Raw genomic sequence first — 24,028 nt, forward strand, 5'->3', positions numbered from 1 at the left:
GCAGCAGCAGGAGTTTGGGTGCGTGTGGGAGGGGGCTCAAGGTTGGTGGTTGGGGCGTGGGAGGGGGATGAGGTCTCTGGGCGGCGCTTACCTTGGGTGGCTCCCTGGAAGCAGCAACGTGTCCTTCCCTCAGCTTCTAGCTCCACAGGGGAGCTGTGGAGCCAATGGGAGCTGCAGAACCGGTGGTTGGGGTGGGGGCAGCATGCAGAGCTAGGAGCTGAGGGAGGGACATGTCCCCGCTTCCGGGGACCTGCAAAGAGCTGGGTAGAGAGCCTGCCAGCACTGCCAAACCCCATCCCCCCAGCACCAGCAGGAGTCCCTAGCCACCTCCCCCGAGCACCCGTGGCACCCCCAGGCCACCTCCTCTCCCCGAGCACCTGCGGTGGCCCCTGGGCCATCCCCCCACAAGATTTAGTTAGGGGTATATAGTACAAGTCATGGACAGATCACAGGCCATGAATTTTTGTTTACTGCCTGTCACCTGTCCAGGACTTTTACTAAAAATACCCGTGACTAAAACGTAGCCTTAGATATGATACATTTAATAACCTGTTACATTACTTGATAGATATTGCTTACAAGTTGTATTTTATAAAGAGCAGATCATTCTGTTTAAAGATAGTTAACAAATAGAATAAAACTGTTCTGACGATTTCAGAGGTTCTTCATTTTCTGGAAAAGAACTGTAATAGGAGGACTATATTATAATGAGTTTATAGAGGAACAAGGAACAATATGCCCAGTTCTGAATTGCCTAGTCCTGTGTCTTCAGATTTTCAGATAAAGAATAGCAATTGAATTGACAGTTCTTTGCCTTCTTACTAATTTCAGTCTCAACTCAGTACAGCATGAAAGCAAGTGTTTAACTCCATTCCTATTCAAGACAGCTCTTAAGTGCATACTTAACTTGAACTTTAAGCACTTAAAATTAAGCACATGCCTAAGTGCTGTCTTGAATAGGGCTACTCTTATGAATCTGGGTCCATGACTATTTGTAGGATGAAGAAATGAAGTCATTTCATAGCCTCATAGACTTTACATGCAAACAGCTATATTTCCCAGATTTAGTTAAGCAGGCCTGACTCCCGTGACCCAAATTTACTGCTTAGCTAAGTGGGTGCAATTCAATGGTTTCATAAGTTACACCAGTGATGAATGTAGCTCATCAATGTATCCTAGGTTTATGATAACTAATTTTGGTGTTTTGTGGAATGTAAAAATGTTGTTTAATTTTAAATAAAATGCTTATTCATGTTCTAAAACTATTGTGGTATATAATTTTTCCTCCCTACATGCACATAATACACTGATTAGAGATAATTTCAAAATTATTTTATTGTTACTAATAATTACATAGCAAATGCTCCACAATCAGGGATACTAAGAACCAAGTCTGCCTTCACTGTAACCATAGCAATGACTGTCCTAAAAATAAAACGGCTCTCTGCCAGATCAGATGAGATCACTTTACAGATCAAGAATCAGGTTCACAAACCGTAACAGCCACCTGGACCTGAGGATCTCATGTGATTGTAAAATAATACAATAACATGAGAGCTTGTCTCAGCCATACACGCTTAAAAATAGAATTGACAATGGTCAAAGCTGGATTCTTTGTGAAATACAAGCAGAAATCCTCTCTGTGTCTATAGACAGAGAACTATTTCTGCTAATTAAGAAAGGCGTTAATGATTCATTTATTGCTTTGCCAACATTGATTTTACAACTTTACTTCACTCAGTACTAGGGCTATCAAGCGATTAAAAAATTAATCGTGATTAGTCACGTGATTAAAAAAAATAATCACAATTAATTACGCTGTTAAACAACAATATAATACCATTTATGTTAAATATTTTTGGATGTTTACTACATTTTCAAATATATTAATTTCAATTACAACACAGAATACAAAGTGTACAGTGCTCACTTTATATTTATTACTAATATTTGCACTGTAAAAACCAAAATAATTGTATTTTTCAATTCACTTCATACAGGTATTGTAGTGCACTCTCTTTATCATGAAAGCTGAACTTACAAATGTCTAATTATGTACAAAAAAAACTGCATTCAAAAATAAAACAATGTAAAACTTCAGAGTCTACCAAGTCCACTCAGTCCTACTTCTTGGTCAGACAATCACTCAGACAAACAAGGTTGGTTACAATTTGCAGGAGATACTGGTGCATTATACATTTTGCCTTATATACACGTGTTATTCCAGGAGAAGGAGGACAGAGTGGAAAAGATAGGATAGTGTTTAGTTTCAGAAACTGCAAAGGAAAAATACATTAGCTCATATAATCTACAAAAATACACAAACTGCTGAGCAATCATACAAAACAATTAAGAAAGTGATTCAAAAGAAAACTGAGAGCATGAATAAATAATACAGTATGTCAGTCCCTTATGTGTAGATGGTCTTGTACGAACAAAATAGATGATTTGCCAATTTAACATAGATTTTTGCAGAAAGCAATTCTCTGCACTATCCATTCATATCTGTTAGCCTGCAGCCAGATCACCTCAGGCTCTGACCTTAAAAGTCCTCTCCTACTAACCCAGGTTCAGTCTCCATGCTCTTGGATAGAATATATCCAAGGAAGAAAAGTGGATATTGATTCAGTGAATGGCATATTTCCTTTTGATCCAGTGCCGTGGCATGATGCCACAAGCCCTTCTGTACTATTGGTGCTGTCTTTTAGATATTAAACTGAGATCCTAACCACTTCTGGTTAATACATATCTCATAGCATGTTTATGCAAGATAGGATATTAGCTTGGTGTCTGGCCACATTCCAGTTTGAATAATTACATTTTGCCTATCTAATTTCTCCCTGCAGTTTCAATAACATATTGTTCTCAACTATGTATAGTGTTCCTGTGTATTCAGCTGCTGCATTTCAGTGAGGATGAAATGATTCACACTTACAGTGTTTTGTAAAATGCTTCCTGATCTCTCAGGGTGGAAGGTGTATTGTAAAAGTAAAATGTTATCAGTAGTCTATCACTCTAAACCCAGAGTTTTGAGACATTAACTCTGAGTTCTACTCCTGGCTTTGCCACTGACTTGCTGTGTGCAAGTAAAGTCATTTGATATAACTTTTCTGTGTCTTTGTTTCCCCATCTATAAAACAGGAGCAATACCTACTTTACAGGAGTGTTTGAGGATTAATTACTGTTTGTACAACACTCTGAAGCTGTGAATTGCTAGATAACTGTCCAGTATTATTAATTATTGTAAGTGCATTCATAATAAACCAACACCATCCACAGATGTGGAAGACTTTCACACCTTAGCTCTACACCCCAAAAGGGGTTCCTTAGCCAGCACCCCAGAATATTGAATATATATTAATAAAGGTAACAAACTTTTCCAAGCTCCTCCCTCATTCGTGCTCATTATTCCATTGGAAACCAGCTGACTGAGCCCTGGACAATATGCTAGGTGAGATACTGAATGGCTGCTGGACCTCTTCTCCTCCAGTGGTTCAAGCACATAGAAAAGTATTTGGGTTATTTGTAGGAAGAGCAACTGTAGAAATGTCTATGTCTCTCATAGCACTACCGCAGCTCTGTAAACTTATATTACATTGTTATGCATTGTCCTTTAAATATAACATTGGGGAAGATTTAGGGCTACATTTTCCCCAGAACTGGGCTTCCTTTGTGCCTCTGCCAGCACAATATGGACCTGAATCCTCCAGTGCAGAGGGACTCCGTGGTGGCATACAGACTTCTATGCGGCTCCCCTTCCCTGCAACTGGAGCGGGGCATGGCCAGGATTTCCTTGCATCCCAGTTGCTGCGTAACAGCCTCTTGGAGCCCGCATAATGTGGAGCGGCCTTCGCACTGTTTTAAATTACGCAGGAGGGACTGGATTCAGGCACAACCAGCGACGATGGGAAGCACAAATTTGGCTTTAAAGCGACATGAACATTTGCAGGATGAATGGTGCTTAAGCCACTTTCCAGTGTTTGACGCATGAGTCACTTCCGTCCTACAGGACGCGGCCCGATTTCCAAGCTGTAAAATGTGGGGAGAGTTATAAATTATTATCCCCCATCACCTGCCCTCCTGGGGGAGACTAATGTGCATCGCTCTCCCCACATTGTACAAACAGCCGGTAAGAAGCGCTGCGGACGTTACTGCATAAGCCTGAGTCTATGAAACAAAACAACTAGTTTGCGCCGGACAATTACCAGAGGTAGAAAAATCATGGACGTGCCGGACTCTCTCCCAAGTCCCCACCCCGCAGCGAGGGAACAAAGGCAGGGCGGCACCCCGGGGTGACACGCCGACTGCTTCTCCAGGGCCGGGGCCGGGGCCGGGCGCTTTACAGCGAGGCCCGGAGACGAGCCGGAGGGGCACCGACAGTCGGCTCTCGGCTGTGGGCTGGGCACCGTCCCGGCAGACCCGCCCCGCTCGGGCGGCGAACGCAGCCGCGCCTCCTCCCTGGGCCCGGCCGGGCTCCGCCACCAGGCTGCACAGGAAGCTGCTGCTGTCGCTGCCCGCCCCTGGCCCCGCCGCCGGGGCCGCGGACCAGCCAGTTTCGCTTTCGCCTTCCGGTCGTCTCCGCTGCTGGAGCCCCCGGGACCGCCCGGTGCGCCTTCAGGTGCGTGGCCTCCAGCCTGCCCCGCCTCTCCGGGGCCCCCGCCGGCCGCCCGCCCGCGGGACCCGCGCCCGGACCTGGCCGCGGCGCCGGGGCGGGGGCAGCTCCCGGCTCCCTCTGTCCGGGCCCTGCGCGGCGGGTGGCCGGGCTGGGCTCGGTCGCTGCCTGCCCGAGAGCGGAACAAAGGGCTGGGGCGGTTTCGGACTTCGGCCCTCCGGCTGCCACGGCCGGTCCCGCTGGCTGAGGAGGCCCGTGGTGGTGGTTTGGGGCAGGGGGGATTCACAAGGCGCTGTGAATAAGATCCAGGGCATTTGGGTGCGAGTAACTGACGTTAATGCCCTGGTTTGATGTCAGCGGTCATTTAAAAAGCCATTTAAAACTGGTGCAGGAGGCTGGGTGAAGTCTCTTAAACCTTAAAAGCAGCTTATTTCAGTTTAGTTTAAAATTGATTAGGAGCAACTGAAACTGAGCTAAGAGTGCCCAAGCTAGGGTCTGCATGGCTGCAATTGAACTAAACTAGAGCAAATTGTAAGCAGCCCTAAGGCCTAAGTGATTCTGATTCATAAAGAACCATGCAAAAGGTTATCAAATCCTTATGGATTTCTTTTTACCTAAGTCTCTAACCTTAGATCCTCTTCCAGGTGCAAGGAAAGTTAAAAACTTCTTTAACAAAACTTGGAGAAGCAACAGACCTAATGGGATAGAGTCGGGTGAGTGAGGCCCCACACAGAGGTTTTGCAATAGTGGTCCCTAGCCCTGCTTCTGTTGCTTACACAATGACAGCAGAGAGGTTGCACAATGTCCTTGCAGCATGTGGCTGGTATGGCAAAGAAACCCAGCAGCACCCTGGTTATATTCCTGTAGAATCATATAGCAGACCTTATGTTGTAGAACTAAGACTTTTTCCAAATAAGAGCTACAGTGATGACGAATTATGGGTCCCATTTTTGCTGGTTTGACGATGGCCATTGTGGTTAGGAAACAACCCTCTATTCATTATGTTCAAGGAACACTGTCAAATCTGACAAGCACAACATTTATTCTACTTTAAAATACCATTGTTTCCCACACTATTTGTCTTATCTTGAAAAACCTTTCAGTTCCCCAATCTAAGGTCTGAGAGGTGACCTTGTGGTAATAAACACCGAGACCACATGCTGCACATATGTCGTGCAGAGTCTGCTGCCATTGCATGCAGGAAAAACAGAGTTCAATGGGTATAGTTGTAATAATGCAGAAGGATTAGAGACATAGTTAAAATGCTTGGGGTCAGATGGTATATTACAGTTGCTATTGTCACTAGTGAATGACAGGACCCATTTTAGCCAAGGTAGATGCAACCAGAAATACAGGTCTTTGTGTGTGATTTGCTGGCATATCACTGTTACCTGGGTTCAGAAGTTGTTGTGGTAGTTTTATAAACTACCTTAGGTTCTGATTTTTGCACTTAGCTCTGCGTGGACTCGGGTCTGGAGTGTGTGGAGTAACTTGGAGGATCAGGGATTAATTAATTCTATGGCGAGAGTGAAACAGCTTCATAAAAGTAAATGAATGTACTGGATTTTCATTGCTGTTTGATTTGAGTGTGGCTCTTCCTGTTCATTCAAGGAACAGGAATGTTATGGCCTGACAAGCAAATATACTTTTTAATCTTTTAATTTTCCCTAGAGAGTCTAGGTTAGAGTGTAACCCATGTGGACAAAAGTCAGGCCAGAATTTTGATAGAAAATGTGTCCTTACCTTAGCATGGTGGTTTCTCACAAAGGCACATGGGGCCAAACTTTGAATCTCCCTGTTTGTGTTGTAGCCCGAAAGGCAGAGACTTGTATTTAACTGATGATCCTATCATCCCCTTTGGGCCATGCTTCTTCCCCTTCTTTGAGGAGAGAGAAGGGCAGCTGTGCCCTTGTGAGTCACTAGAATCTAGCCCCTTTACCCCAGAGACCATATGACTCCCTCACAGCGGAGTCCCACTGTGCTCTAAGGTCTGTGGGTTTTGGTGTGACTGTGAACTATAATAGCTTTACAACAAGCTGCCTGCCTCAGTCATACACCCCCACTGACACTGGGGCTTTCCCCATTGCCTTTCACAGGTTGAATACATGGAGAGAGAAGAAGTGAGCTATCTAAGGAGGTAGGAAATGACCCTTTGTTTCCACTCTGTTGTGTGTAACAAGGCCACCCATCATGCTTTCCCCGGCCTTTATATTACTGACAGCTGCAGGAGGGGGAGCTCCCTGTAAAATTTTGTGTCTGGGATGCAGAGGGGTGAGGATGAGGGTTGGGGAAGCCCTCCATGTTTCTTCCATAATCGTGTCACCATATTTGGTGGAGGTTCTGAGGTACAACTGTATCAGATGTTGTTGAGTAAGATTTATCCCTTCCAAAGTGACTCCAGATTTCCTAGTAAGTACGATGAAGTAGATGTGGGGTTACATGTGTTTTACAAGCTTTTTACATTGAGCTGCGGTGTGCAGATGATCTTAGAGGTGGGAGCAGCAGGTCATGCCTCTTGTAACAATCTCCTAACTTTGGCAAACACACTTGATGATGTAGTCATATAACGCTTTTTTTCCATTCCACTGATATATCAGGAGGATGTTAAACAAAAGCTACTAAAAGATAGACACTTTAAAATCAGCAGGTCCAGATAACTTGCATGCAAGAATTTTAAAAGAGTTGGCTGTGGAGCTCGCTGGACCATTAATGCTGATTTTCAATAAGTGTTCGAACTCCAGGGAAATTTCAGAAGGCTGGAAGAAAGCTAATGTTTTGCCAATATTTAAAGGGTGACTGGGAAGATCTGGGTAATTATAGGCCTGTCAGTCTGACATAATCCCATGCAAGATGATGGAGCAGTTGATATGGGACTCAATTAATAAAGAATTAAAGGAGAGTAATAGAATTAATGCGAATCAGCATGGGTTTATGGAATATAGATCCCGTCAAAGTAACTTGGTTTCTTTTTTTATGAGACTACAAGTTTGATTGTAATAGTGTTGATGTAATATACTTCTTTAAGGCGTTGTCATATCGCATGACATCTTAATTAACAAACTAGAAAGATATAAAATTAACATGGCACACATTATGTGAAGCAGTTGCAAAAAAGTCTGTCATATCAAGGGAGGCTGTAGATCTCTATATTTGGCAATGGTGAAACTGCTGCTGGAATAGTGGGTCCCGTTCTGTGCCCATAATTCAAGAAAGGTGTTGAAAAATTGGAGAAGGTTCAGAGAAGAGGCACAAGAATACAAAAGTTATACAGGAGGTCAGACTAGATCAGGGGTCGGCAACCTATGGCACATGTGCCAAAGACGGCACACGAGCTGATGTTTAATAGCTGATGTTTAATGGCACGCTGCTGCCTGCCGAGTCCCAGCCACTGGCCCCGCTCAGCCTGCTGCCGAACCCAGGCCGGGACCCTGGCAGGCAGCAGCGTGCCATTAAAAATCCTGCCTGCCCCGGCCCGCTCTTCTCCACCTGCCCCCCCTACCGGGGCAGGGTGAAGAAGCTCCCCCCTCCCCTGCCTCTTCCCCCAGCGTGCTGCGTTCCTGCCCCTCCTCCTCTCCCTCCCTGACTCCGATCAGCTGATGGCCCTTGCAAGGGCTCGCTGCTTGGGGAGGAGGCGGAGAAGAGGTGAGGACAGGGCCTTGGGGAAGGGGGGTGGAATCAGGGCATATCCCCTCCAGCCCCCTGTTGTGAGCCGCTTGGGGCTGGGAGCACCCCCCACGACCCCAACCCACAGCCCCAGCCCTCTGCCCTGAACCTTACATCCCCCCCCCACACCCCTGCCCTGAGCCCTGCACCCCCCTCACACACACCTAGCCCTCTGCCCTGAGCTCTGCACCCCCCCAAGACCCCAGCCCTGACTCCAGTATCCCCCACACATACCCAGCCCCCCACACCCCCTGCCCTGACTCCTGCACCCCACACACATACCCAGCCCCCTCACACCCCATGTCCAGCCTAGGTGAACGGAACCCCAGGTTGGCAGCCGACTGAGCAGGCTGGCGGCGTAAGATCAGCATTTTAACTTAATTTTAAATAAAGCTTCTTGAACATTTTGAAAACCTTGTTTACTGTACAGACGACAATCGTTTAGTTATATAAAATATAGACTTATAGAGAGAGACCATCTTAAAAATGTTAAAATGTATTACTGGTACGCAAAACCTTAAATTAAAGTGAATAAATGAAGACTCAGCACACCACTTCTGAAAGGTTGCCGACCCCTGGACTAGATCATCACAACGATCCCTTCTGGCCTTGGAATCTATGGGTACAGCTATACTGTGATTTAAAAAAAACCTGTGACACCAAGTTTCAGAGCTCAGGTCAGCTGACTTGGCCTCAGGCTGCAGGGCTAAAAATTGTAATGGAGATGCTGGGGTTGAAGCCCTGGCTCTGAGACCAAGCTGACTTGGGCTCTGAGACTTGGTGCTGCAGGTTTATAATTGCACTATAAATGTACTATGTGAACCTATGAATCACGAATCACCGTCAGACTGCGTGCTAGTTGATTGTTTCAGCAGGGGGCTAGGGATTAAATGAGCCTAGAGACCGAACTTCCCTTCCGTGCCTACATTGGGCCTTTTTGATCAGGGACAAAGCATCAGGTACTAGAAAGAACAGTCACAGACATCTCTGTCATCAGCCAGTCACATTGGCCCTGATCCTGCAATGAGCTCTATGTGACAGGAATCCACCTGCATGAAGCTCTCAAGAGAGTGAGGGGCATAGTTTGAATAGGAAATAGAGTTGCAGTATCTGATCTGAAATAGAGTTCATGGCCTTGGACACCAAAGACCCTATACACAGTGAGAGGCTCAGACAGTACAGGGAGATGACATAGCCATATAAGCAGGTCTGACATATTATTTTAAATAATCCTGGGAAGACTGGGGAAGTCCCTGATGACTGGAAGAAAGGAAACGTTGTACCAGAATTTAAACAAGGTGAACAGGATGACCTGGGTAACTAGAGGCCTGTCAGACTGACATCAATCCTGGGCAAGATAATGGAGCAGCTGATATGGGACTCTATTAGTAGAGAATAAAAGGAGGGTAATGTAATTAATGCCAATCACCCTGGGTTTATGGAAAATAGATACTGTCAGACTAATTTTTTTTATGAGATTATAAGTTTGGTTGATAAAGGTAATAGGGTTGATGTAATAGACTTCTGTAAGGCATTTTATTTGATACTATACCCCATTTTGATTGAAAAACTAGAACTATGTAAAATTAACATGGCACATATTAAATGGATTAACTCGGGTGGGCAAACTACGGCCCGTGAGCCGGATCCAGCCCACCAGCCATTTTAATCCAGTCCTCAAGCTCCCGCTGGGGAGCAGGGTCTGTGGCTTGCCTCGCTCTGGTGCTCCAGCCGGGAGCAGTGTTGGGGGCTGCTCCATGCAGCTCCCGGATTCAGAGTTGGGGGCCGCTCCACACGCCTCCTGGAAGCAGCGGTATGTCTCTTCTTCGGCTCCTACACATAGGGGCAGCTAGGGGACTGCGCACTGCCCCCACCCCAAGCACCACCCCCGCAGCTCACATTGGCCAGGAACAGCAGCCAATGGGAGCTGCAGGGGTGGCGCCTGTGGATGGGGCAGCGTGCAGAGCTGCCTGGCTGTGCCTCCACATAGGAGCCGGAGAAGGGACATGCCGTTGTTTCCAGTAGACGCTTGAGGTAAGCTCTGCCCTGAGCCTGCACCCCTGAGTCTCTCCATGTGCCCCAGCCCTGATCCCCCTCCTGCCCTCTGAACCCCTCGATCCCAGCCTGGAGCACCCTTCTCCACCCCAAACCTCTCATCTCCAGCACCACCCCCGAGCCCTCACCCCCGCCACCTTACTCCCCCTCCCCAGCCCAGAGCCCCATCCCGCATCCTGAACTCCTCATTTCTGACCCCACCCCAGAGCCCGCACCCCCATCCAGAGCCTTCACCTCTTCCCGCACCCCATTTCCGGTTTTGTGAGCATTCATGGCCCACCATACAATTTCTATTCCCAGATGTGGCCCTCAGGCCAAAAAGTTTGCCCACCCCTGGATTAACTGATAGGTCTCAAAATGTAATTGTAAATGGTAAATCACCATTGAGCTGGTACATTCCTAGTGGGGTCCTGCAGGAATCAGTTCTGTGGCCTATGCTTTTTAACATTTTTATCAATGATAAAAAAACCTAGAAAACACAAAATCATCACTGATAACATTTGCAGATGATACAAAAATCGGGGGCACGGTAAATAAGGAAGAGGACAGGTCATGGATACAAAGCGATCGGGATTGTTTGGTAATCTGGTTCCTCTTTGGTGATATCATCTTCGCAGTAGATGTTTAATTTATATATAAATTAAATCAGCTTGAAGTACTAATCTGCAGTTTTGCATGATGAGCACATGACAGACATTCTAGTAAATGTGGGAGTTCATGATGTAGAAATAGCGTAAAAAGCCATCTAAAGCAAATCTCAGTGGAAGTATATGAATAATCCTTTTGCATGTTTGAAATCTGAGCTCTGTTGGGAAGTACCTTTTTAGTAAGCTTCACAAATATGTGTAGGTTAGGATCTTTCAAAAGAGCCTAAGGGAACTAAACTCCCAGATCCCCTTGAAATTAAACAGGAGTTGGATGCCAAATTCCCTTAGGCTCTTTTGAAAATCCCACTTTTAGCTGTTAAGAACTGTGTCTTTCAGAGGCAGGTACCATTGGTGCCAGCACCCCCTTGGCTGCTCTGTGTTCAAAAAAAAAAAAAAAAAAATCACTCTGTTTCCTCCTTCCTCTATGGAATTCCCACAATTTTTTGGTTTTGGTTTGAAGAATAAAAACCTGTTATAAACCTTTTTCCCCGACAGAAAACTGTGCAAATCACTTTCTGGTGTATTGGGTGGGGGGATTCCTCATCCCTCATCCCTGAAGATGCCCCATCTCCCATGCCAACCCCTAAAAAACATTAGGTGTGGGTGGATGTTTATTTATGAGTAGGTATGTCTGGGTGTGTGTTTGTGTGTGTGTGTTTATAAAAATTAGAGCTGGTCAAAAATGCAAATTTTTGCCCCAAAATCCTGGTTTTTGTCAAAAAAAATTGGATATTCAAATTTGTTCAGCCAGTTATAATAAAAAAAATTATCCCACACATTTGAAAGAGTTCTGTTGAGAGGAAGTGTCAGCTTCCACTGAAATACAAGCATTTATAGACTTGTGTGTTGATTACTGGCCTAGGAGATCACCTATTTTCTACCTGTGCCACTGTGGTAGAGGCAGCCCTAGGGTTAATTTTCTCACTGCATTGTCAGCAGACAGAAATGAAACAGCTTGTGTTTCATTTCTCTGGGTTCCTAAATGGTGGACGTGATGAGGAAAAGTGTTGTATTGTGGTCTCTCCATTGTAGCTTTCAATATGCAGAAACATTAAAGCATACCAGAGGCTTTGCAGTCAAGTGTTGGGGTTTCCTGGTGTTATACCGTAGTGGAAATACTGTGGCTGTATATTTTCCCTACATGTTTACTTCTAGTGCAGTGTACGTATACAATGCTCTTATGAATACATGAAGTACTGAGTGCTGATTTTCAGAGCAGTGGTTCCCAAGCTTTTTACTAAGGTAACCCACCAGTTGCATTCTGTCTTTTTTGGGGACCTGCCATTACTGCTGCCCCCCTTCTCAGCCCTCCAGTCCCTTGCTCCCCGCTTTTCAGCTCTCTGCTCCCCTCTTCCCTCTCTTCTCAGCCCAAGTTCTCTGCTCAGCTCCACCCAGCCCACTTGCTCTTACTCTCCCAGCCTTGGGCCCTCTCTCCCTGGAGCTGGGCCATGATAGCTACCAGGCTCGCTGGCTCAGGCTGCTTCCTCCGTGCAGCTGCCCAGATCCTGCTCCCCACACCTCTGCCTGCTGTCCAGTGGAAGCGGGATCTGGGCAGCAGCAGCGCTGAGGAAGTGGCCAGAGCTAGCGAGAGGACAGTTAGCACACTGTCCCTGCCCTGCATGTGCCCGGAAGGTGCTTCCTCTGTGCTGCCACCACGATCCAGCTCCCCAGGCCACGGTCTGCTGCCCAGGGGAAGTGAGAGGGGTGAGGAAGGCACCTCTGGAGCACGTGCTGGGCAAGGAGAGGTTGCTGTCTACCAGTTTGCTGGCTCCGGCTGCTGCCCGAATCCCACTCCCCAGCCTGCTGCCCAGGAAAAGTCAGAGATGGGGGAGAGGGTATTTCCGGGAAATGCAGAATCCACCAGGACCAGGGGTGGGCAAACTTTTTGGCTCGAGGGCCACATTGGGGAATAGAAATTGTATGGCCATGAATGCTCACAAAATTGGAAATGGGGAGTGGGTGTGGTCTCTGGGGTGGGGCCAGAAATTAGGAATTCAGGGTGCAGGCTGAGGTGGGGGAGTGGAGAGTGGGGGCAGAAGGCGGGCTCTGGGGCGGTGCTGGGGATGAATTTGGGGTGTAGGAGGTTGCTCCAGGCTGGGATCAAGGGGTTCAGAGGGCAGGAGGGGGATCAGGGCTGGGGTTGGGGTGCGGGAAGGGGTGCAGGCTCCTGCTGGGGGTGCGGGCTCTGGGGTGGGGTTGGGGGTGCAGGAGGGTGCTCTGGGCTGAGATCGAGGGGTTTGGAGGGTGGGAGGGGGATCAGGGCTGGGGCAGGGGCGTGCAGAGAGGCTCAGGGGTACAGGCTTAGGGCAGTGCTTACCTCAAGCCGCTCCTGGAAGCAACGGCATGTCCCTTCTCCAGCTCCTATGTGGAGTCATGGCCAGGCGGCTTTGCACGCTGTCCTGTCTGCAGGCGCCACCCCTGCAGCTCCCATTGGCTGCAGTTCCCAGCCAGTGGGTGTTGCGGAGGCAGCTACTGGGGTGGGGGCAGCATGCAGAGCGGAGCCTCCCGGCTTCCCCTACGCGTAGGAGCCAGAGGGTAGACATGCCACTGCTTCCAGTAGCCATGTGAAGCGGCCCTCGATTCTGCTCCCCGGCTGGAGCGCCAGAGCTGCTGCTTCCGGGAGCTGTGTGGAGCAGCTCCAAACCCTGCTTCCCGGCTGAAGCGCCAAAGTGCCAGGGTGGGGCAAGCCCCAGACCCCGCTCCCCAGCAAGAGCTTGAGGGCCAGATTAAAATGTCTGGTGGGCCGGATGCAGCCTGCGGGCCATAGTTTGCCCACCCCTGACCTAGACCCTTCCTGTGACCCACCGGTAGATAAGGACCCACTGTTCGGGAAACACTGTTTTAGAGAGTCTGAGCACTTAGCGCGCTCATTGATTTCTGTTGCAGTTCAGTGCTGAAACCTCAGGCTTTGTTGGGGATTGGAAACTTGATTATAAATAATTTAGATCTCATCTACACTGCAAAATGGAGTTGTGTTTTAGCTTTGTTGTAACTGGATCTCCCAACAGGTGTTTGGCCTTGTCTCTGCTAGTTTTTCTCCTCCAATTTCCTATTGCTGCTTCCACAGGTTGGCTCTATCGTGCAGACAAGGTGCCTGCAACCAATGCCATTGTAATCCTTATGTTGTCTAGACCTGTGCTCCTTAGGGTTGGTGCCACACCAGCAGCTGTTCCTGTTGTTGCTACCACCCCTGCTCGGGACATTGGAAGTCTGAGGTTATAAAAAGTCAAATGGAGACACAGTCTTTGGCTCTACAGAAAATATGGGTCATTGTGTACGGTGGAACATATAGCTGAATGAGACCTTGCACTGGGAACTTGGTTAGTTCTTTGTAGTGGTTTGGCTTGTGGGTTTAATGGGCCTTTATTTTTATTCATGTATGAGATGTGAGGCACAGGTGTTTACATGAAAGAGATGTATTGTTTTTAACAAGGGTCTGCAAGGGAAGAAAATTGCTTCCAGCTGGGTTTCTCTGATCTACTTTGAACTGGCTGGAAGCAGTATATATTATCTGTTCACCATTTCTGGAGTCATGACTTCCAAAGTCTGTGGCAAAGGACTGAAAAGCACAGCAGCAGCTTTAAACACGATAGGTAGAATTCTCAAAAGCCGTTAGGTGCCTAAGTCACTTAAGTCCAACTGACTTTCACTTCAGAGAAAAGTACATTGGAAAATAGCTATTTACCTAGCTACGTACATGGTAAAGGAGTACCTCACAAACACTGATGCATTTACTCTCACCCTATTCTTGTGGGGTAGGAAAGGCCTATTACCCCATTTAATAGATGGGGAACTGAGACAGTGGATGACGAAGACACTTGGCCAAGAGCTGTGTGGCAGGAACAGGAAGGAGAAACCCTGGTCTCCAGAAACTCAGCCCAGTTCCTTAACCAAATACTATTCTTACACTCTGAATATTCAAGACATCTTTGAAAATGATGAGGCATTAACAGGTTAAAGAAAAGTAAATGCATGCTATTAAAAATGCAGCACAAGGCCCATCTGCACCTTCAAAGATTTATTATAAGTTTGTGTTGGACTTCTTTTTAAGTAAAAGAAAAACCTTTTTAAAAACTCATTTACAGTGGACCCTCCCTAACTGGAATCAGCAACTAAGAGAACCCACCATGGATTATTGGATTTCATGAACTGACCAGTAAGTGAGCCTGGTGTTTATGCTGATAAGCAAGGATAATACATCATAAAATATACTTTGCGCCTCTATTTTGACAAGCGTGCTTTATGTTTAATGTATTTACACTAGTCCATGTTATGCTAGCTAATATGTGCTGTGAATACTAGATAATGTTCTGTAGTACACTTTTTAAAAGTACCTCTTAGTAACCAGTACTAAGTACTGTCTTAGTAACAAGAGACTTCGCTACACCTCTTGGCTGTTAAACTTTTGCAGGAAAGTGTACTGAGACTTTTTTTCTTTGTTTCTTTTGTGAGAATGATTGGATTTAGATTTTTTAATTTTATGGCTCTGAACTTTTCATGTTCTAAAACAACTTGAACACTCACTGTTCTCATTTGTGGGCTGTTGTTTTTTGTTTCACTTCCTTTGGAATTTACAGATTTGCGTAATTAATAGTGCTTTACTTAAATGGATCTTCCATTCTCTGCTGATACTGATCTATCATGTACTTTTTTTTTTATTCATAATGAACAGCTTGGGGAACCCCTTCACGAATACTGGACCTTTGTAAGTAGGATCAGCATTTTGACCGGAACTTGAATGCCTCAAAGATTGAAGTGCAGCAGGAACTTGGATTACTTGAAAGGTTGCTCAGTAAATCATCAATTCAAGCAGGGCCTGTAATTTTTTTTTTTTCAACAGAATTTCTCTATTTAAAAACATCTGATTAAGATCAACAACGAACCACATGTTCTGTTGCAAATGGACTTCATGACATGTTGGCTTCCTGCTTAAAACACAAAAAGAGGGCAGATAAACTTAAAGGGACAGCAGCTTGTGATGACAAAGTGCCAAGTGCCAGCTGCCCTCATTCACCAGATCGAGCAGGAATTGGACGAAGATGAAAAGGAGATGATGTTTTTCCTGTGCCGGGATCTGGTTCCTGATTTATCTAATACAGACATCAGGGATCTCCTGGGGGTGCTGAATGAGAAGGGAAAGCTGCCATTGGGCTTGTCTGAGCTGTTATACAGAGTGAGGAGGTTTGACTTGCTGAGGAGGGCCCTGAGGACAGAGAGAACAGCAGTGGAGACTGATTTGGCCAGGTATCCTAGAATGGTCTCTGATTACAGGTAATTTGTCTGTTTCACTTTTCAAGAGTAACTTTTTGTTGTTATTGGTTTAATATAAATTATGGGTAAAAGAATAGCAGAAAAGAGGATCACATAGCGGTATAATAAAAAGGAAAAGGAGTACTTGTGGCACCTTAGAGACTAATCAATTTATTTGAGCATAAGCTTTCGTGAGCTACAGCTCACTTCATCGGCATCCGATGAAGTGAGCTGTAGCTCACGAAAGCTTATGCTCAAATAAATTGATTAGTCTCTAAGGTGCCACAAGTACTCCTTTTCTTTTTGCGAATACAGACTAACACGGCTGCTACTCTGAAACTGGTATAATAAAGACGCTCTCCAAAGTTTGATCCCTACATCCAGCCTACCAGTTTCTTAGAAGTAGTGGTGTTAAAAGTGTGTGGCTTCATATTTAACAGAGGGGAACTATATACATTAAACACTAGGTACCTATATGATTTATATAGCTAGAAGGAAGAGCAGTGGGGATGAATAGATAGACAAGACCCTCTACAGCATCGTCATATTTAGTGACCCCCATTCATCATTGTCCTTTCATTCAAAACCAGGCCACGTAAACCTACAGTGCAGGATTGTCTCCAGCAGCATATCTCCCAGTGCTTTGTCCTGTCTGTCTAGTTTTAAATGTTCTTAGTGAAGGGCCTTCCTCCACTTTCCTGGGAGACTCTTCCACAGACAAACACTTGCCTCTGTCAGGAAGTTTGTCCTGCTACTCACCCGGTGTGACTTTAGCTTTTGTGGGTGTGGTCGGCTCATTGTTGAAGAGGAAATGCTGAAAACCCAGCTGGTTTGTTTATTAAAACAGTGCTTTTGCTAAAGGGGAGTTCTCCTTACATACCATGTACCCCTATTTTGGCTATGGTACGTGCTAAGAGGAACCTCATTACCCCCAGCAGTGACTATCACATAGTCGTTCTGAATGGAGGTGCCCAGTCTTTTGCCCACATTTTCATTTTGGGATACTTTTTCCTGGTTTAATTCTTACTATATCCCTTGCAGCAACTGAGATGCTGCATTAAGTAAAGCTCAACCTGCATCAATTACAGTACGTTGAAGGGTGCCAGAGTGCAATTCTCACTGCACTCCCCATCTTCCTAAAGAGGCAGAGACTAGCATTTCCACGATGCTTCACACCCCAGCCATACTGAGGAATCAGACTCTTAAAGTCGTTCAGGAACCCATGAGTGCCATTGAGCAACATGTACTTAGTCTGGGAGCAAAATCTCATTCCATGGGCAAGTTAGTGATAGGTAATGGTGGTGTCATCTGATTTGTAAAACGTGTACAGAATCATAATTTCAGCAGTGTCAACCTTTGCGGCGTGGCAGAGGTGACTTGTTGCTCGACCCAGCTTTCATCTCCTCCCATTGGTGGAAATTTTGATGAGACCGTGTCACTGGAATTGGGTTGAGTTGGGCATCATTTGAAAGCCCTTTCTCTCACTAACACAATGGTACTAAATATGACATCCCTAGAACAATTATGTAGATAGATATTCAAGAAACCGTTTAAAAAGCAACACTTTTTTTAATGATACTTTATCACAAGGATGCATTACTTAAATAAAACAGATATTGCTCTTTGGTAATCCTTGGGAAGTTAGCCTTGACATGAAGGACTGAAAACATTTATTCATCCAAGTCATCGTCAATGTTGCCTCTGTCTAAGGCAGTGGGTCTCAACCTTTCCAGACTACTATACGCCTTTCAAGAGTCAGATTTGTCTCGTGTACCCCCAAGTTTCACCTCAGTTAAAAACTACTTGCTTACAAAAATACAAAAGTATCACAGCACACTATTACTGAAAAATTGTTTACTTTCTCATTTTTACCTTATTTATCAAATAAATCAGTTGGAATATAAATATTGTACTCACATTTCAGTGTAGTATATAGAGCAGTATAAACAAGTCATTGTCTATATGAAATTTTAGTTTGTACTGACTTCACTAGGGTTTTTTATGTAGCGTGTTGTGAAACTTGACAAATAACTAGATAAGTTGATGTACCCGCTGGAAGACCTCTGAGTACCCCAGGGGTACATGTACCTCTGGTTGAGAACCACTGGTCTAAGGCACCATTGCTAGACAGGGTGTCACACTGATCCTTGTCTGTCCCACACTGGTTCATCTCTGTATAAGGCAGACTGCTTGTCACATTTTTGCAGGGTGATGAACATCTGGTCTTTGGACATGAGCATTTGATTAGCTGAAGGATTGATTCAGGAACATATGGTATTTCACATATAATTGATGTTATCTGTCCATCCTCTAAGTCCCATCCGTGCCCAATAGAGGAGGGTAGTTTTGGATCACTTGGTCATTCCAGAGCCATTCCATTGCTTGATGATTTCCCCCCCTTGATACCAGGTGTCAATACATATCTTGTTGGTGGCAATTTTGTCTCCATTTGTCTGTTTCTTGGAAAAATATCTGCCAGCATAGCTCTGCAAGTGTCGTAATGTTGGTCTTGAAATGATAAACTCGGCATATGAACTCCACCAAGGGGCTTATGACCTCAACAGCATTGTCTCAGGGCTTGGCTACACTTGCACTTTATACGCAATAAAGCCACTCAGAGCGCTCTACCTTACTCCCTGTCCACACTGGCAAGGCACATAGAGCGCTCCTGGTACTCTACCTTGGCGAGAGGGATAACATCTGTTGCGTATTGGCTGAGACGCCCCAGCGTCAGTGTGAATGAGGAGTTAAGTTACTGCGCTCTGATTGACCACCAGAAACGTCCCATAATCCCCTTAAGCCAAGTGGTCACTCTTCCCTTTGTTGTGAAATCGCTGCAGGAATGTGGACGTGGAAGTGCGGTTTCAGACAGCAGCTGCTTATCTGCTTAGACAAACATTTACTGTTTGCTTTGAGTGAGTGAGAGGCGGGGGGTCTGGGGGTCTGACCTTACAAGACAGCAGTGCTGACCCATTGTCAGCACCCCAAAAACCCTCTCTCTGTCCCCCCACACATACACAGCACGCTCCACCCCACCACCCTCATTTGAAAAACATGTTGCAGCCACTTGAACGCTGGGATAGCTGCCCATGTTGCACCGCTCCTAATGCCGCTGCAAGTGCTGCAAATGTGGCCACGCCAGTGCGCTTTCAGCTGTCCGTGTGGACAGACTGCGGAGCTTTCCCTAGGGCGCTCTCTAAAGGCTGGTTTAACCCAAAGCACTCTACAGCTGCAAGTGTAGCCATAGCCTCAGCTGTTCTGAGCAACTTCAGAATGAGTATTCTGGCTGAATGAGTATTTATTCAGGCGGAATAAATGCCTTCCAGTAAGATAATTTGGACTTTCCAGCCAACCTTCCAGTAATGTCACATCCTGAATGGTCGTAGAAACCTGGCAGGGCAGCAGCTTTTAATGGCCCAAGTGATAGGCACACATCTCTGAGGGATATACAGCGATTCAGTTCTCCCAGGAGCAGGCACAGGAAACAGAATCTTGCAGAAGTCTTGGGTAGCGTCTCTCGGAGAGCACTAGACCGTCTGTGTCTTGCGTAAATAGCCAGGGTTTAGTAGCACCTCCCTCTGGCATTGATGGCATACAAGATAATTTTAGTTTCAACCTCCTCAAGGGAACCATGAAGAAATGCCACTGAACAGTACAAGGCAGCAGCTTCATTACACCATGCAATGACAAAATTCTTTGAGTAATTCTTCACATGCTGTACTATTTTTCCTGCAAGGTATGCAGTGAGCTTGTCCTTCGTGCAAGTATGAGACAGTAGCTTCTTCATTGTGACACTGGAGATGTTCAGAGAGTCAATGATTTTATGCTGGACCAGTGCAATACTGTGGAGTCTCTTCTTACCTTTCGATCATTGACTTACCCGCAGAATTACACCTGCTCCAGACCACATAATTCTGATGTTCAGTTCTTAGGATGGGAGAGAGGGTGTGTAGAAGGTATATAGGGTTGCCAGGTGTCCAGTTTTTGATCGGAACGCCCAGGCGGTACTGTCCAGGCACTAAAAGTCCGGTTGGTGGCACAGCGGGGCTAAGGCAGGCTCCCTACCCAGTTCCGCGCGGCTCCCGGAAGCAGCAGCATATCTCTCCAGCTCCTAGACACGGGGGAGCCAAGGAACTCGGCGTGCTGCCCCCATCCCGAGCGCCAGCTCCGCAGCTCTCGTTGGCCAGGAACCGAGGTGCGGGGGCGGTGCCTGTGGGCGAGGGCAGCGCACAGAGTCCCCTGGCTACTCCTGTGCATAGGAGCCGGCTTCCCGGGAGCCACCTCAGGTAAGCGCCGCCCGGAGCTTGCAGCCCTGAACCCCCTCCTGCACCCAAACTCCCTTACAGAGTCCAACCCCCTGCCCCAGCCCCCTTCCTCACCCAAACTCCCTCCCAGAGCCCGCACCCCACGCTCCCTGCCACACTCCAAACCCCTCGGCCCCAGCCCAGGAGCCCTTTCTGCTCATTTCCAGCCCCACACCAAAGCCCACACCTCCAGCCGAAGCCCTCACACCCTCCTTTACCCCAACCCCGTCCCAGCCTGGAGCCCCTTCCCACACTCCGGAGCCCTCATTTCTGGTCCCACCCTGGAGCCTGCACCTCCTCTCTCACCCCAACCCCTGCCCCAGCCTGCTGAAAATGAGCGGGGGGAGGGGAGGGGAGGGCGAGCAATGGAGGGAGTGGGGATGGAGTGAGTGTGGGGGGAGGGGTGGGGCGAGGGAAGGGTGTTCAGTTTTCTGCTGTTAGAAAGTTGGCAATCCTAGGTGTACAGGCACCAACAGTGCTGCCTAATGGTTTGGCAGGGTTTTGGCAGGCACCTCCGTGTTGAAAGCACAGTCCGTTCCTTCAGTACCCCTGGCACAATGGTTTCCAGTCCTTCCCTTTAGCACAGAGACCTGCTTGGGGCTGGGCATTTGAACACTCAAGGCCTTTCCTGCAGGTGTCTCACCAAGGTGAAGACTCCTGGTGGAGTAATGCCCTTTCCAGTGGGCTTCAGTCCAGGGTCTACTGCTAGGCAGATACACTTGACATTTTGGGGTGCTAAACCGTTGCTCTTCCCTGGACCACTTCCTACCCCAGTCCCCTTTTGCTTTCTGGAGTAACTTCCCTAAATCTCTGGCCTGCAATCCCAGTTGTCTGCCTCCCCTCCGTGGGTTTGCCCAGATCTGTGTTGCCAGATCCCAGGCAATGAGCTCCTGGGTAGTAGCATTTTCCCTTCAGAGCAGCCCTGTGCTCCCTTCTGCTGCCTCCCTCTGTACTGCGCTTCTTCACTTTTTAAAGCCCTGGCTCCAGCTGGTACAGTCCAGACTGGGCAGGGCCGGGTGCGCCCAGTCCGTTCCTACCCCATCACAGGGTGCTATCAGAGTTTATCTATACAGCGACTTTTACAGCAATTGTTCAAAAGACTAGGAAGGACTGTGGGAATTGAGTCAATAGGAAATAGTGACACCCATTGGGAGAACATGTCTTCCTGATCCCTCTCCTGCTTTCCTTTAGTCCCCTGAAGCAGTCAGAAGTCATGTAATCGTAACACTTGGTGGGTTGTAGGTTAACGTGCTCACACATCAAGTCAAAGTCAGAGCCAGGAATATAAACCCACTTCCCTTGATTTCCAGTCTGCTCTCTTAACCACTGGACCCTTCTCCCTACTGAGTGTGTCTTGGAGACTTAGAGAGGTATATGTGTTGATTGCAAGGAATGGATTATTTAATCAGACTGGGGAGCTGGATAAAGCCTGTTTCTGTGACTTGGGCCATTTGAGCAGGACTGGGATATTACTGAAAGCTAATCCTTTGGAAATGGCTGATCTCTCTTGCAGGGTGCTGATGGTAGAGATTAACGAAGAGCTGGATAAAAAAGAAGTGGGTTCTCTCATTTTCCTGCTCAAGGATTATGTGCCACGTATGAAAATGGCAAAAGAGAAGGTAATGCCTACTTTTTGTTTCCATATTGAATTATCTTTTTTGCTCCAAAATGGAAGGGGTAGGTGAATGAGAAACTAAAGGAAAAGGCAAGTTACCAAAATAACATGTGAAACCCGAAGGGAGAGAAAAGAGATGCATAGAAACAATGGAAAAGAGAAGCAGAAATAAGGAATTATGGGCGGGACGATGCTGCATTAAAATCAAATAGGATGGAACAGGAACTAAGATCTAGAGAGATGAGGAGAGGGAAATATGAAGAGTGTTACACTTAGTGGGACTAGTTGCTGGAAGAAACTCAGAAATAAAGCCTCTCCCCTTAAAAGTTCTGCCATTTGAAAGTATGTGGGATCCAATCCCTCTCCCTCCCAAATGGAGAAAAATATGAATGTAACCATGATTATGGGGATAATGCCCCTTCGTGTTTGTCTCCTAGTTCACATGTTAAACAAACTGGTTTATTTTACCAAAGCAGCTCTTCTTCCATTTGAATCCTGGTTGTGTCTCTCTGGGTGTTCTGAGTCAGAGGGATGCAGTAATTGGGAGATAATTAATCTGTCCTCACAGAGCACAAGTTTAAGAAATTTGTTTTTTTGTCACTGAGGTTTTTCTTGCAGAGAAAAGAGTGGGTGGGGGAAAAAAATACAGATTTCCCAAGGCTTTCATACTCTGTGGCATGTGAGGCAAGGCTCTGCCTGGCTGACTGAGCAGTGGGGAGAAAATGAAAACTGTTTCCTCAAACACTATGATGTGTCTTTGCAACAGCATCACACTCTAGCTTTCAGATAATAAATTGGCATGACACCAAGAATCCTTGCACATTCCAGACTGGCAGCTGTGTGAATGCTTAGGAGGACTTGCATTCGTAGTCTCTGAAGAGTTAAAGGAGAGCCTGCATTATGCCCTGTATCGTTTTGTTGGGCTACTGAAGCTAGACTTGCTCTTCCCAGAGTTTCTGGTAGGGAACAAATTCCTGGCCTTCGAGTTTGTAATGCTTTCTGCTGCTGTCCTAGAGTTTCCTGGCTGTTGTCAGTGATCTAGAGAAACTAAATCTGGTGGCTCCGAATCAGTTGGATTTGATAGAAGACTGTTTGCAGAACATTCATAGGATAGACCTGAAAAAGAAGATCCAGCGGTACAAATGTGAAGGTAAGACACATGTTTTTCACCTCAGTACTGAATAGGGATCATTCAGTCCTCCTAAGAATTGGACACGCTTGGTGATGAAGACACTGGATTACATTTTCGAGGAACTACAGTGTAAAAAAATGCTTAGATATATCACAATACCAAGGACATTCAGAGTGGGGAATATAACTTTTCCCTTCACCTGCTGCACACTGGAATACATGCTACCATTTTGAAGAGCTTTGCAATATGTAGGTACAGTACTACGCCCTTAGGATGGTGATCCAGCTGTGACTGAAAAATTGACTGACTCATTATTAATGATTATTAATCTGTATTGCATTAGTGCCTAGAAGCCCCCAGTCAAGGACCAGGACCCCATTGTGCTGGGCACTGTTGAAACACATACTCATCTTGGGGAGAAGGCTCTGCTTTAATAACCACAGCTAATTTCATCTCTGTATATTTCTGTTCAATTTTCAGCTCTGTCCAACAGTGGTTCTCAGCCAATGTATATAAATGCACTTCAGGCATCTCTCCCTAACCTGACTCTCATTGACCCTCCCTACAGTTCAGGGGTAAGTATGCAACAGATCGGCCAGATTCGTGGTTTGTCTGTAAAAGCTGTCAGGAGCAAGAAGAAATTGACCTTCCAAGAAGTTGGGGGATAGAGAAAACTAATTCAGGGCACTTGGTACTGCTAGTAACTGGAATATAATGCATGGCTCAATCTATTTGTCTAGTCCCTTTTAC

The 24,028-nt window shown here is 46.4% G+C and overlaps 1 protein-coding gene and 1 long non-coding RNA gene across 5 annotated transcripts in view; one reads left to right on the plus strand and one right to left on the minus strand.

Moving 5' to 3' along the window:
• Window positions 1-1,317: 1,317 nt before the first annotated feature.
• On the minus strand, window positions 1,318-4,875 carry LOC140895801 (uncharacterized). The gene is made up of 2 exons (XR_012154357.2): window positions 4,206-4,875; window positions 1,318-4,029 (listed from the first exon to the last, which is right to left on the minus strand). It is a non-coding gene; the product is annotated as an uncharacterized LOC140895801 (long non-coding RNA).
• Window positions 3,841-24,028, plus strand: part of CFLAR (CASP8 and FADD like apoptosis regulator) — a 35,759-nt gene continuing 15,571 nt past the window's right edge. Inside the window, exons 1-6 of one of the 4 annotated variants that reach the window (XM_073306396.2) lie at window positions 3,854-4,618; window positions 6,709-6,749; window positions 15,650-16,248; window positions 22,045-22,150; window positions 23,161-23,296; window positions 23,759-23,853. In XM_073306396.2, the coding sequence (XP_073162497.1) occupies window positions 15,956-16,248; window positions 22,045-22,150; window positions 23,161-23,296; window positions 23,759-23,853 (630 nt within the window). In that variant the 5' untranslated portion in view covers window positions 3,854-4,618; window positions 6,709-6,749; window positions 15,650-15,955. Of the gene's footprint in view, window positions 4,619-6,708; window positions 6,750-15,062; window positions 15,134-15,649; window positions 16,249-22,044; window positions 22,151-23,160; window positions 23,297-23,758; window positions 23,854-24,028 lie in introns of all 4 variants that reach the window. The other 3 variants (XM_073306395.2, XM_073306394.2, XM_073306397.2) reach the window with 3 other exon arrangements.

Source organism: Lepidochelys kempii, chromosome 11 (assembly GCF_965140285.1).
Source record: "Lepidochelys kempii isolate rLepKem1 chromosome 11, rLepKem1.hap1, whole genome shotgun sequence".
NCBI lineage: Eukaryota > Metazoa > Chordata > Testudines > Cheloniidae > Lepidochelys > Lepidochelys kempii.